The sequence below is a fragment of the Sus scrofa genome, chromosome 6 (genome assembly GCF_000003025.6).
Source record: "Sus scrofa isolate TJ Tabasco breed Duroc chromosome 6, Sscrofa11.1, whole genome shotgun sequence".
NCBI classification, from domain to species: domain Eukaryota; kingdom Metazoa; phylum Chordata; class Mammalia; order Artiodactyla; family Suidae; genus Sus; species Sus scrofa.
In genome coordinates, this window is record NC_010448.4 from 116792626 (window position 1) to 116805111 (window position 12486).

Consider the following 12486-nt stretch of genomic DNA (forward strand, 5'->3'; position numbering starts at 1 on the left):
AAGTGATTAGGGTTATAAATTATTTACTGTGTGCTGAGTATATTGCATACATCATCTCATCTGATTCCCACAGCAACCCTTGGATAAATGCTATTTTTACCTATTTGACATCCTGGATGAAACTGCCAAACAAGCAATCAGATAACTCATCAATCACCTACCCTAAAACTCAAACTCAAATCATTAAGTCCATATTTTTAGTTCAACATGGGAGAGAGATTAAACAAGTAAAAATGTTTACCCTTTAAACTATTTTGAGCTATTTATTTACACAAATAATGGGGCAAAATGCACTGTTAAAATGTATTTCAGTACCTCCCCTCTCATTTCGTAAGCCCTCCCCTATTTTATTTTTCTCCTTAGTACATAGCATCGCTATAGCTTTAACTTGTTTACTGTCTTGTTTTTTCCACTGAAATGTAAGTTCATGAGGATAGAAAATTTCACCTGTTTTGTTCTTATTGTAGCTTCTTTCATGAAAATGTCTTTATTTTTTGTAGTCAAATTGAATAATATTTTCCTTAATGGTTTTCTTCCCTCATTTAAGAAGGCCTTTCTTATCTCAATACTATTCAGTAGCGTGTATTTTTAAAAAGATACAATTTTTAATGCTTAATCTATAATTTATATAAACACATAAGATAATCTATTTTACTTTATCTCTCAGCTATTTACTTTAATCCCTCAAATAGCTGACAAGTGAAGAATCCAACTTCATCGTATATAATTTGGAATCACACTCTCATTACATTGTAAATTCCAAATATTTGGGGGGCATTCCTGGATGCTGTTTCAGCGCATAGCCTCAGGGCTGCTGCCTGTCTTGTAAATGAAATTTTATTGGAACACAGTTACATCTACTTATATACTATTTTATACAGCTGCTTTCCTGCCACAAGGCAGAGCTGAATAATTGCAGCAAAGACGGAATGTCCTGCAAAGCTGAAAATATTTACTATTTAACCCTTTAAATAAAAAGTTTACCAACTTTTCTATTTTGTTTTGTAGAACCTTTGGTCTATTACTGAATAAATATTATGCTATTTTAATTTGGATAATATAGCTTTTTGACGTGTTTTCCTATCCAGTGACATATGCTCCTGACCCTAGGCCAGCAACAATTTTTCTTTTAAAAAAATGTCAGAGCTATTCTTGTGGATTTTTATTTTCTAAAGGCATTAACAATCATCTCCTCAAGCGTCCTTGAAAAATCTTGTCTGAATTTTTAGTACCATTTTATTGAATTTATAGGTTTTTCAAATGCAGAAATTCCAAAAAACTGACATCTTCTCAATATGTATAGTCTTCTCAACCATGAAAATAATATATATTTATTTTTATTTGCCTTTGCTTATACCTTTTCAGTATTGCTTAGAAGCTTTTTCCAAAAGGATTGCACTTTTTGTTAAGTTTATTTTTAGGAACTTTATACTTCAGGTTGCCATTTAAAAGAACTGTCAATAATTCCAATGCTTTTCTGGTTGGTTCTCTTAGATCTTCTAAGAGAAAAACCATATTGTGAGACAATAATGATAATTTTACCCTTTCCCCATATGGCATTTATACCTCTTATTTATTTTTCTTGATTTACTACTAAGGCTTCAGAGCAGTGATGCACAGTAGTGACGATAGCCAGGAATCCCTGTTTTGGCCCTGATTCTAATCAAATGCTTCCAGTAATTTATCACTTAGTATATTTCACCAAGTTAAGGGAGTTTTTTTCTAAACACTTTTGTTTGACTTTTCCTTGATAGCAAATGTTTTTCAGCATATATTGAGTAATTGTAGATAGTATTTCTCCTTTAACCTGTTATTATATTAAATTACATTAATATATATTCTAAAGTTGCATTTCTCTGTAGTTGAATCAAAACTTATGGGTTTTTTATATGTGATGCTCTTTTCTTTTTTCTTTTTTAAAAATTCAAGATGTGCTAATATTGCCCATTGTGATTGTAAATTTTTAAAGTTTTCTCTGGTTTCCAATCACTTCTTACTTTATATATTCTGAAATTATGTTTTCATGTGCATTAAGTTCATGGTTGATATACCTTAATAAGCCATATATTTTATCAATATTAAATATCCATATTTGAGTGTTTTGATTATTTTTGCCTTGAATTCTCTCTCCTTGTTTTTAAATGAGAACTTATTTTTTCCTAAGCTCTTATCCCATTTCTTTGTATGAAGTACATATCTTCTAAATGAGATAGATTTTGCTTTTATGACCAATCTGTAAATCTGTTAAACTTCAATGAAACAACTTAGTTATGATTATTAATATGCTTGAACTTATTTTGTACATTTTTATACTCTTCCTGTCCTCTTTCCTGCATTTGGAATCATTCAACTTTTTATGGTACTTTCTTTTCTTTGGTAGTTTGGGAGTGACAAATCTTATTTCTAGAAATTCTAGTAGATATTCTTACTATTAGCAGCTACATTTAAATACTACTAATATCTAGAGTTAATCAGTAAGATTTAGCAATTTGATAGTATTCCTTAATCATAATATCTCTAAATGTATTTATTTTAAAAATTTATATTTCTATAATTTATTTTATCTTTAAAAAGATCACAGAGGTTCAGAGATTTTCTTTTATGTCTACCTTACTAAGTGATTTTAGATCTTTATCCTATGCTTTTCTGGCTTCTTTTCATTTACATAGTACTCTTACTAAAATAGGAAATTGGGAAATTTCAAGAATAGGAAATATGTAGTGTGTGTGTTTGTGTGTGCACATGTGTATATGAAATGATTAAAAACCTTACTTCTGTGCCATCAAAATTTCTGGCAAAGCACCTAGAGAATGCTTATTTGTTTATTAACCACAGAATTGTAGGCATTAAGAGCTGAAAAGAACCTCTAAGGTTATATACTCAATCTTAAACCAATTCACTAATTTACTTAATAATCAATTTACTAAATAAATATTTTTGAGTACTTATTATGTATTTTGAGCTATAACTGGTGCCAAGGAGATAAAGATCAACAAATAAGACATGCTTTCCAATTGAGAAGTGGGTAAAGAGATACAGACACACATCGATGCTGGGTAAGGATGTCAGGGGAACATTGCAGGAGGAGCTTAGCCTGAGGATGTGCTCTCTGGCTGATTCTTAGACCATTCACTTTTCCTCAGCCACTGAAGTAACTTCTGCTTGAGCATCAACATGCCATGTTTGGACAGCGACACTTACTAGAATATGTATTTCCATTAAGCCCAATTCCACCTTCCAAACTCTCCCCTCATTGGTCTTTATGTTGTCCTCTAGAGTTCATCAAAATATTTATGCGCCAACCATCACTTAGCAGTCATTTAGATGTTTGTCCATCCAAAGTCTTTTCCTTCTATGATTAAGCATTCTAGATGTTGTCTATATTTCGACTTCATATCTCTTAAATCAGTGCTCTCAAGTGTATCAACATGGCCCTTAAACTATGCTTTCCAAACCTGTATAAAATACCTCAGATGTACTCAACTTTTGAAAAAGTACAATGGGATTGATTTCTCCTTTAACCAGACAAAATACTTGTGCTTATGAAGCCTAAGATCATATTAAGATGTAGAAACACCACATTCTTTCACTTAAATGATGAGTTAACGAGGAGTCTTTTTTCCAAATAAGATGCCAAAGGGACATTAAATATCACGGCATTAAATAAGGAAAATAAAAAGAGAAAAATAATGATGTTAAAGTGAAATAATACATTATCTGGGCTCAGACATGAGGTTAGGACTGTAAAATATGCTGTGCTCTGTCAAGAGTTAAGAAGTCTTATGTGTTTGCTAGAGCTGGAACATGGTATTGTTTCTAAGTCTGTAATAGCTCACTTTGGCTCATATTAAAATTGCAGTGAACTAAAATCTCTCTATGTATTTTTATATAAATGGCTTTGACATCAAATATACCAATTCTTCATTCCAAATATGGGTTATTTTATTGGTTCCTGCTTGATCGTGTAATTCAAAAGCTCACCTGGCTCACCTGGTTTCTGCCAAGTTGCAGATCTGCCAATTGTGCTTTTTGATGGTCTTGCAAGGAATTGTTCCAAGCTCAAGGATGAAACAGTTTCCTTTTTCTGCTCCATATTTATTTTAAACTGCTTTTCTCAATATTTACATACAACTTACTTTTCAGAAGGTTCATCAGTTGATTTTCTTATCAAATCATTCACTAATGCGTTATGGCATCATTATGATACTACCTTTACTAAAACTGACAAGATACTAAATCATAAAAATAGAAAGCAATGGAATCTAGCTTGTTAAGCAATTTAGTCATGTTGAGTCAAACTGTAGAGACTAACACCTACAGACTCATTCTGCAAACATATTAAACCACTCTACTATGTTTCTCTTTTAAAAAGCTGGATGTAATAAGTGAAAATAAGATAGGCATGAGATATTTTCACATCCCCTTAGTGGCCTTGCTACCCTAAAAAAGAGACCAAGAACTGAACTAATTTCACTGATGGTGTAAAAGCCCCAGGACAGCTTAGAATCCTCTAGGAAGGGAAGCTTAACAACAAGGAGAAAGCATTAGCTGCTGAAAATACAACTGTGGTCAGGTGGTAATGTACAGAGTACAGTGGGAAGTGAAGGAAGATCAAAATCAATTCACCTGGGAGTTCCCGTCCTGGCTCAGTGGAAACAAATCTGACTACTATCCATAAGGATGAGGGTTCAATCCCTGGCCTTGCTCAGTGGGTTATGGATTCGGCATTGCTGTGAGCTGTGGTGTAGGTCACAGAAGCGGCTTGGATCTAGAGTTGCTGTGGCTGTGATGTAGGCCGGCAGCTATAGCTTCGAATCAACCCCTAGCCTGGGAACTTCTATATGTTTTGGGTGCGGCCCGAAAAATAAAATTAAAAAACCATATAAGTATATGTTCACCTGGCAGGGGAAGGCAGGGAAAGCATTCAGGAAGGATTTTGCAGAAACATTTGATTTGATTCAGGTGTTCTTTAGTAGGAAAGGTAAGGAAAAGCATTGCAGAAAGAGGGAAGAGTATATGCACAGGGGTGGAAGAAGGAGTTAAGTAGAAGGTGTCATGATTAGTAGGAATTTTAGAATGACTGAAATGGATTGAAGAGACATGTGGAGATGGATGAAGCTGGGAAGGTTGGAAGGAGCTGTGTACTATGTTGAAGGGGTTTGGACTTGACTTTTTCTAGAGGATTGTACATGTTTCTATAGTTTTCCAGCAAGATCCTAAAAATTATATTTTCAAATTTTGATTAAAAGCCAAAATTGAAATCTTCTACACTGAAGGTATCTCCAGTAATAAAGAAAAGAATCCACTAAGTTTTGCTCTTCAAGTTCCCCAAGTACAATCCAGGTCTAGCTGCTGAGTAGTCGAGTTTTCCTCCTGATATTATCATTTCTACCCCTTCATTTCAGCTGGTGTGTGAAAACCATATAAATTAGTAATTTAAAGTCAAGTTTAGTAGAGAATGTATTGGTGAATTTCAAATGAAAAATTAGGATAAGGACAATTGAAGATTATGGATTGAGAATTCATTTTACCCATACTCAAATAGTTTCTCCTGACATTTTCAAATTTCAAAATATACCCTAATTCACAATGAGGATTTATCATTTGTAAGATTTTTCAAAGAATGTTTACATTTGGGCAGAAACATGGGATTTTTCAAGATAATTTTTAGAACATGCAGATTACCTTTGAATATTTAAAAGAAAATCACAGGTTATAGCTACTCTATAATTTTTAATTTACTATATGTTAAAAGATATTTTGAATGAAAAAATGCTCCTGATTTCCAAAATATTGAAATTATAGTTTTACTCATGTTTGCATATGAATTTCTATTAAACATATACATTTTAAGCACTGCTTTTTCAAAACTTAAAATTTCTCCTAATATTTGTGTTATAATTGCTATCAATAGAGCGCTTATATAAAGTATATATGTATATATTCTTTTTTCTCACATTACATGTTCCATCATAAGTGACATGTATCTGTAACTGGATCACCATGCTGTACAGTAGAAAAATATATATATATAAATAAATGGTTAAAAAATAAAGTATATATGCATAAACCTTGTTAAAGCATATATATAGAATATAGAAAGTATGTATGATTATACTTTGTTAAAATACATATATATTTTATATATGGGATATATCTCTATATACGTATATCTATTTAGCCTCAGAAGACAACAGAAAAGCCACCAGTAAAAATGAAATCTGAAATAGCTTTGGAAGTGCTTTGCAACATCTTTTTCTTTTACTATGGCAAAAGCATCAAGATGTGCACATGTAATTTAAATATTTAGAAAAGATTTGGTTTTCTTAGTTTCATGCATGCATTGTTAATACTGCAAGTTAATAAAAAATTATCGCTTTTAAGAGCAAGTGTAATATTTTGTCTTTTTATAGAACAGGTGCTTCTTTTTTTGATCGAGAAGTGGTGGATGTTTTCTCTTGGAAGGAAATGTTTTATATACAGCGTAACATTTCAAATAGCAAAATATTAATTTGAAAACAACATAAGCAGTTTTCAAAAAATAGTCTTAATATGAATTTCTAAAATAGATCAGAGTCTTAAGGACAAATGATCCACTAAAAGTGTTTATAAAGACAAACAGTAAAATTTCACATTGCATCTGGAACCACAGTTATCTTCTCATCCCCAATTGCTTATTTTTCAAGTAAAGTCACCCCAAATATGCTTAAGAGGATGAGCCTCTGGCAAAAATGGAAGGGGAAGGAAGACAGTTAAATAAAATAAATGAGGTAGATTTCAGCAAAGGCAACACAAGGCAACTGTTGGCAGTATCCTTTAAACAGCAGAATGGCTTCTGAAAAGCTTGAAGATTTGAAAATATATATTTGTATCAAGTGTACTTATAAAAATCCGTTCTGAGGTTTGTGAGAAAGAAGTTCAATCTCCTCTTTTCCCCCAAAGTACGCCTGGTGTATGCGCTAACTTACTGAATTCATCCTTCATGCAATTCTAGTTTATTAAAGAGGTTAAAAATTTATAAAACTCTGATGGGATATGGTTTTAATGCTTCATCACACTACCCATCATTTGCTTTTCAATCTAGATCAGAATGATCTTTCCTCCTTCCCTGCAATCACCTACCTGCACAGTTAATATTTTCTGAATGCTCTCCTGAGAGTCTATCTGGAACTTGGCCAGCCTCATCTGGCTGTAGAGGACCACCAGTTCGAAGTGCTTCTGCCACACCTTGTGTATCCTTCTTTGCAGCTGACAGAACTAAAGGGAAGGGGGCGGGGGTGGTGGGTGAAACACAAGTCAGAGTAGGAGAGGAAATTAATGGCAGTGTTCAAGAAGAATGATGGAGGGAAATATAGAAAGCAGTCAATAGCCCATTCTGCACTGTACGGGCCTGACAGGAATTTCACAGTCTCTTGATTTTTCAGCCCACTCATGTGCATTCATCAGAAACCAGTCACATCTGGCCGCCAGGATGGGGGGTTAATTTTCTCTAAATGCCTCAGCAGTTTTGTTCTAGCTGAGGCAAACTCTGTGACTGCAAAGCTGATGAGTAAAATATTTCTACTTCACCCAGTTTAACTCAAAACCGATAGCCTCGGGACATATTGAACCTTTCTTTAAAAAATAATCTTTTGAAGCTTTTTTGAATGGCACATCAGGTCAAGCCAAAGTTTAAAAACGCAACTTTTAGACTTTGATGGACACCACTGCTTCTGTTTTTTCCTCATAAAGCCTTACCATTGCTTGGCAATGTGTGCTTTAGAGCATGACAAAACTAAAGAGAATTAACTTAGCCATCAACTGCTGAGGGAGAACAATAACAGGGAAGAAATTTCCAGCTAGAACTCCCTATTAATCTACCTCCCTCTGACTCTGTGACATAGAAACATCTCATTGCACTAAAGTACAGTGGATGCAACGTTTAGAAGTGACGCTTTAAATACAGAATCTATACAGAGAAAGAAAGATTTCTCCTATGAGGCATTCTCTATCTTTTGGAAATTTAATATGAAACCAACCAAACAAACAAAAACACAGTGGCAGTGTTACCAACACAACGTACATTTGTCCTTCAACAGTTTGCGTAGCCACACCATACAGAATTATTATAATTAGGTTATTTTCAAAGAGATGAGGTTCATAGAAATTAATGGAAAAAACCATATTAAAAACATTTACCCATAATATATTCTGTTACTGAAACCTCTTTTGTTTCTGTAATGTGGATAATTGCTAATGTCAGTTTTTTTTTAGCATATTTTGCAGAATGAAAAAGTAAACACTGAAAATTCGTATCAAACATTTCTTCATAACAGAATTAAAACATGTCACAAAAATGGCCATTTTATATTCTATTTATTGATTTTCATACTAGTTACATGTAAGACATTCTTTGTAAAACTTAACCAAACAGGGCCTATACGACTTGTGAAATTTTTGGCATGCATATTTCCAAAAAACATCCTGCTTAAAAATAACCACTGAAAAAAATAGCTACCTGGTGCTGCATGTGAATTGTCTGTCATCATTTCTTCATTATGCATTGTAACGAGCAACACACAGACATCTAAGTAAACCCACAGAAAAACAAAGCCTCTATTCTTGGTTAATTGGTAACTTAGGAAGAAAAAAAATAACCTTGAAGCTATAGATATTTCAGCTTGCTAAATGCTGAAATACATTACTTGAAATTAGTTTATGGGCATTTCAGATAATTTAGGCTATTGAATTGGAAAGTAACACCGCTTTCTGAAAAGAAATCTGCCAATATTAATTTTCTGTAATATTTTAATATATTTAAATAAAATATTTTTGTAATTTTAATATAATATTAAAATTTCTGCCAACCCTGACAGCTAATGGGGGGGGTATTCTGTATCTTGATATACTTATGAAGACATTAGGACACTTTATTCAAATAATATACCATTATTATCATATCCATGACAAAAGGCAAATAGGAGAAAGATGAGTTCTAGAGGAATTAATTAAAGCAAAGGTAATTTTTTTAATAAGTGGAAGTTCTTTAATGTGTGGAAGCTTTCATAAATGGGAGCTCGCCAACCAAAGCCAACTGAATGATAACATTTCCCACATCTACATTTTAATGAGAAGAAGCTACTGTATACAGTAAGTTGGCTTTATTCACTTTTCTGTATTCTAGCTTGTGGTAGCCACAAAGGCCTTAAATTCGTCTTTTTCTAAAAAAAATCTTTTAAATCCAGTTTTTTTTTTTGTTTGTTTGTTTTTTGGTCTTTTTAGGGTCATACCTGTGGCATATGGAGGTTCCCAGGCTAGGGGTTAAATCAGAGCTGTAGCCGCCGGCCTACACCACAGCTACAGCAACTTGGGATCTGAATCGTGTCTGTGACCTACACCACAAGTTCACAGCATTGCTGGATCCTTAACCTATCAAGCGAGGCTAGGGATCGAAACTGTGTCCTCAAGGATACTAGTCAGATTCATTTCTGTTAAGCCACAATGGGAACTCCTAAATTCAGTTCTATTTAACCACACAAAACTGAAGAGTTTACATATTTTCTCAGGCGTAACTTACAGTAATAATACAATTTAATTTATATGAATGGATAAAACATGAAATATATGAATTTCATTTTGAGTTTAACCCAAGCTTCTTAGGTAGAGAAGTTCCTTAAATGTAAACTAAGAAAGGGTGATATCTCAAAAAAACATAACAAAAATCTATAGCTAATAGGCCTCTGGAGAAAGGAAAGCCAGGAAAGAGAAAACTGAAGGCATTCTTTTTTTTTGCCTTTTTTTTTTTTTGTCTTTTTTTTTTGTTGTTGTTGTTGTTGTTGCTATTTCTTGGGCCACTTCCGTGGCATATGGAGGTTCCCAGGCTAGGGGTTGAATTGGAGCTGTAGCCACCGGCCTACGCCAGAGCCACAGCAACGCGGGATCCGAGCCGCATCTGCAACCTACACCATAGCTCACGGCAATGCCGGATCGTTAACCCACTGAGCAAGGGCAGGGACCGAACCCGCAACCTCATGGTTCCTAGTCGGATTCGTTAACCACTGCGCGACGACGGGAACTCCTGAAGGCATTCTTAAAAAAGAGCAGAATCACATATGCATGTACACATATACACATTAAAGACAATAAGATGATCAACAATATACATGGAAAAATGTTGAAGATACTGGCAGGACAGATGATTTGGTCGTGAAGATATCTCTTTTAGGAAACTGGTTATGATTAAAGCCCAATTGTAAGATGTCAGCAGACAGTGATCACTCAATAAATATTTATTGATATTAACTCAATAAGTTGAACTGGTGAAATTTTAGTGGCAAAAGTGAAGACGTGAATAAGATTTTCAGGAGCTTACTGAAAGAAGAAAAGAAAAATAAACCCAGTAAATGCCAAGACGCACAAAAATACTTAAAGGGAAAATTAACAAAAGAGAGAGTTGGATGCAGAATTTAGATTGGAACCAGAGTAACTGAAATAAATGCTTTTTGATCTCTTCAACTTCACAGTTAACGCAATGTTCCTGGAATGAGACATTCCCATGATTACATTCCTGAGCAAATTCACTGATTCCTGAAATGATTACAGTCCTGCCCACTCATTCAGATTTTAGGGAAAGTGAGGTGGGACGAGGGAGGAAATGGTAGAGAAACAAAAAAGGACAGTGAGGGACACACACAACACTGGGTGGGGGTTAGCAAGGGCACTCTGAAGACCTGTCCTGTCTTTCCGAGTAAGATGGAACTGGGAGCTGTTGCCGGAAGAGGTGGGCTACTGCTGGGCCCCAAGCAAGTATTTAAGAATTTTGGAAGAGTTATCCTCACAGAAACTGAAGGAGGGGCATATTAGACAGGAAGAGTCATTTTGGAAAAAGTTCAACTTCATTGCCCTCATTTTTGTATTCAAAAAGAGGGAGGGAGGATATTCAACTGTGTCAGGAAGGCTGAATCAGGAAGCAGCCAGTATGTATGCAGAGCCACTTAAAATGGCAAAAAGGAAGGAAGAATGTTCTGACTATGGTTTCTGACCAGTTTGACTTTCTAGCAGACTTGGTAAGGTTGGTTCTAATACTTGCTTTGTGATCTCCTTGCTGAAGGAAGCCCAAAGGTGGACTTCATTGATACTTCTTTGAGATCACTATGTATGTACATATCCATGAAGAGGCAAATTAGTCACTGTCCACTATGACATGGTGTATTGAGATATACCGAGCTGGTGGTCTGGTGAGCATTATCCATAACACACATTTGTGAGCATTGCATACAAGGCACAATACATGTTTATACATTTGGTAAAAATACCTTCGGATTAATTTTGATTAGGCTCTTGACATTTGTTAACATTATAAAGCTTGGTACTCTTTGACAATAAAATAGAATAAATTAATGTTGTCACAAGAATGAGAGCATCTCCATTTTCCTATTTTAATATACTAAATTATATGGATTCTATTAATTCAAGTTATTTTGCCTATATAAATTCACATCAGCTGCTAAATCCTATATATTATGTAAAACTGGTCTTAATACTAACTGTTATAATACATATATTACAACACATAAAACCTCTAATTAATTTGGTTTATATGCATGTAAAAATACAATATGCTAAAACAACATTATTTCACATAACAATTACAGGTTTCAAAAACATTAGAATTAGACATAATCAAGTCAGCACCAAAATATTGTCTTATAGTATTCCCATGTTCTTAGCATAGAGCTGGAAATGTGAAAGCAGCACCTTTTCAGGTACATGCCCGGGCTAGGCTGGTGCATAGATCAGTCTGGTTTACATTATGGACACAAGATTAAAGTAAAGCCTTGCTAAGCCTAGCCCAAAGGGGGCAATTGGGACACCCCTGTGAAGAAGGGTGAAATAGTGTTGAACTCTGTTATTTACTGTCAGAGAGAAAAAAAGTGCTCATAGGTGTGATCTTAAAAATAGGCCCTCAAATTATTTGAGAATCCTCCCTTGAAGAAGTTAAGCAGAATCCTCTTCCCTTGGAATCTGGCCTGGACTTATGAATCTCTTCCATAGAACAGAATATAGCAGAAGCTAGTGTGCTACTTCCAAGAAACACACACACATACATACAGCTGTGGCTTCTGCCTTGCGTTTTCTCTCTGTCGTTCTCTCAGATCATTTGACCTGGGGGAAGCTGGCTGTCATGTTGTGTAAGCAGCTCTGTGGAAAGACCCACATGGTGAGGAACTGAAGCCTTTTGTTTTGCCAACAGCCCTGTGAGTGATCTTAAAAGTAGATTCTCCAGCCTGTTCAGATGACTGCCATCCCAACCAGTAATCTGATTACAATCTTGCAAGAGCCCAAACCACACAACTAAGAAGCTTCTCCTCCTCGACCCTCAGAAAGTTTGTGAGAAAACAAATCTTCATTGGTTTAGGCTGCTAAATTTTGGCACAATTTGCTATGCAGCATTAATTAACAATAGGTTCTTAACTTTCTCTCCTCTCTGTCTACCAAAGAAATAAT

The 12486-nt window shown here is 34.7% G+C and overlaps 1 protein-coding gene across 1 annotated transcript in view; it reads right to left on the reverse strand.

Annotated features, from left to right (window-relative positions):
- Positions 1 to 12486, reverse strand: part of CCDC178 (coiled-coil domain containing 178) — a 421961-nt gene that overhangs the window by 27586 nt on the left and 381889 nt on the right. The window contains exon 20 of the mRNA XM_021097611.1: positions 7123 to 7257. Within this exon, the coding sequence (XP_020953270.1) occupies positions 7123 to 7257 (135 nt within the window). The remainder of the gene's footprint in view (positions 1 to 7122; positions 7258 to 12486) is intronic.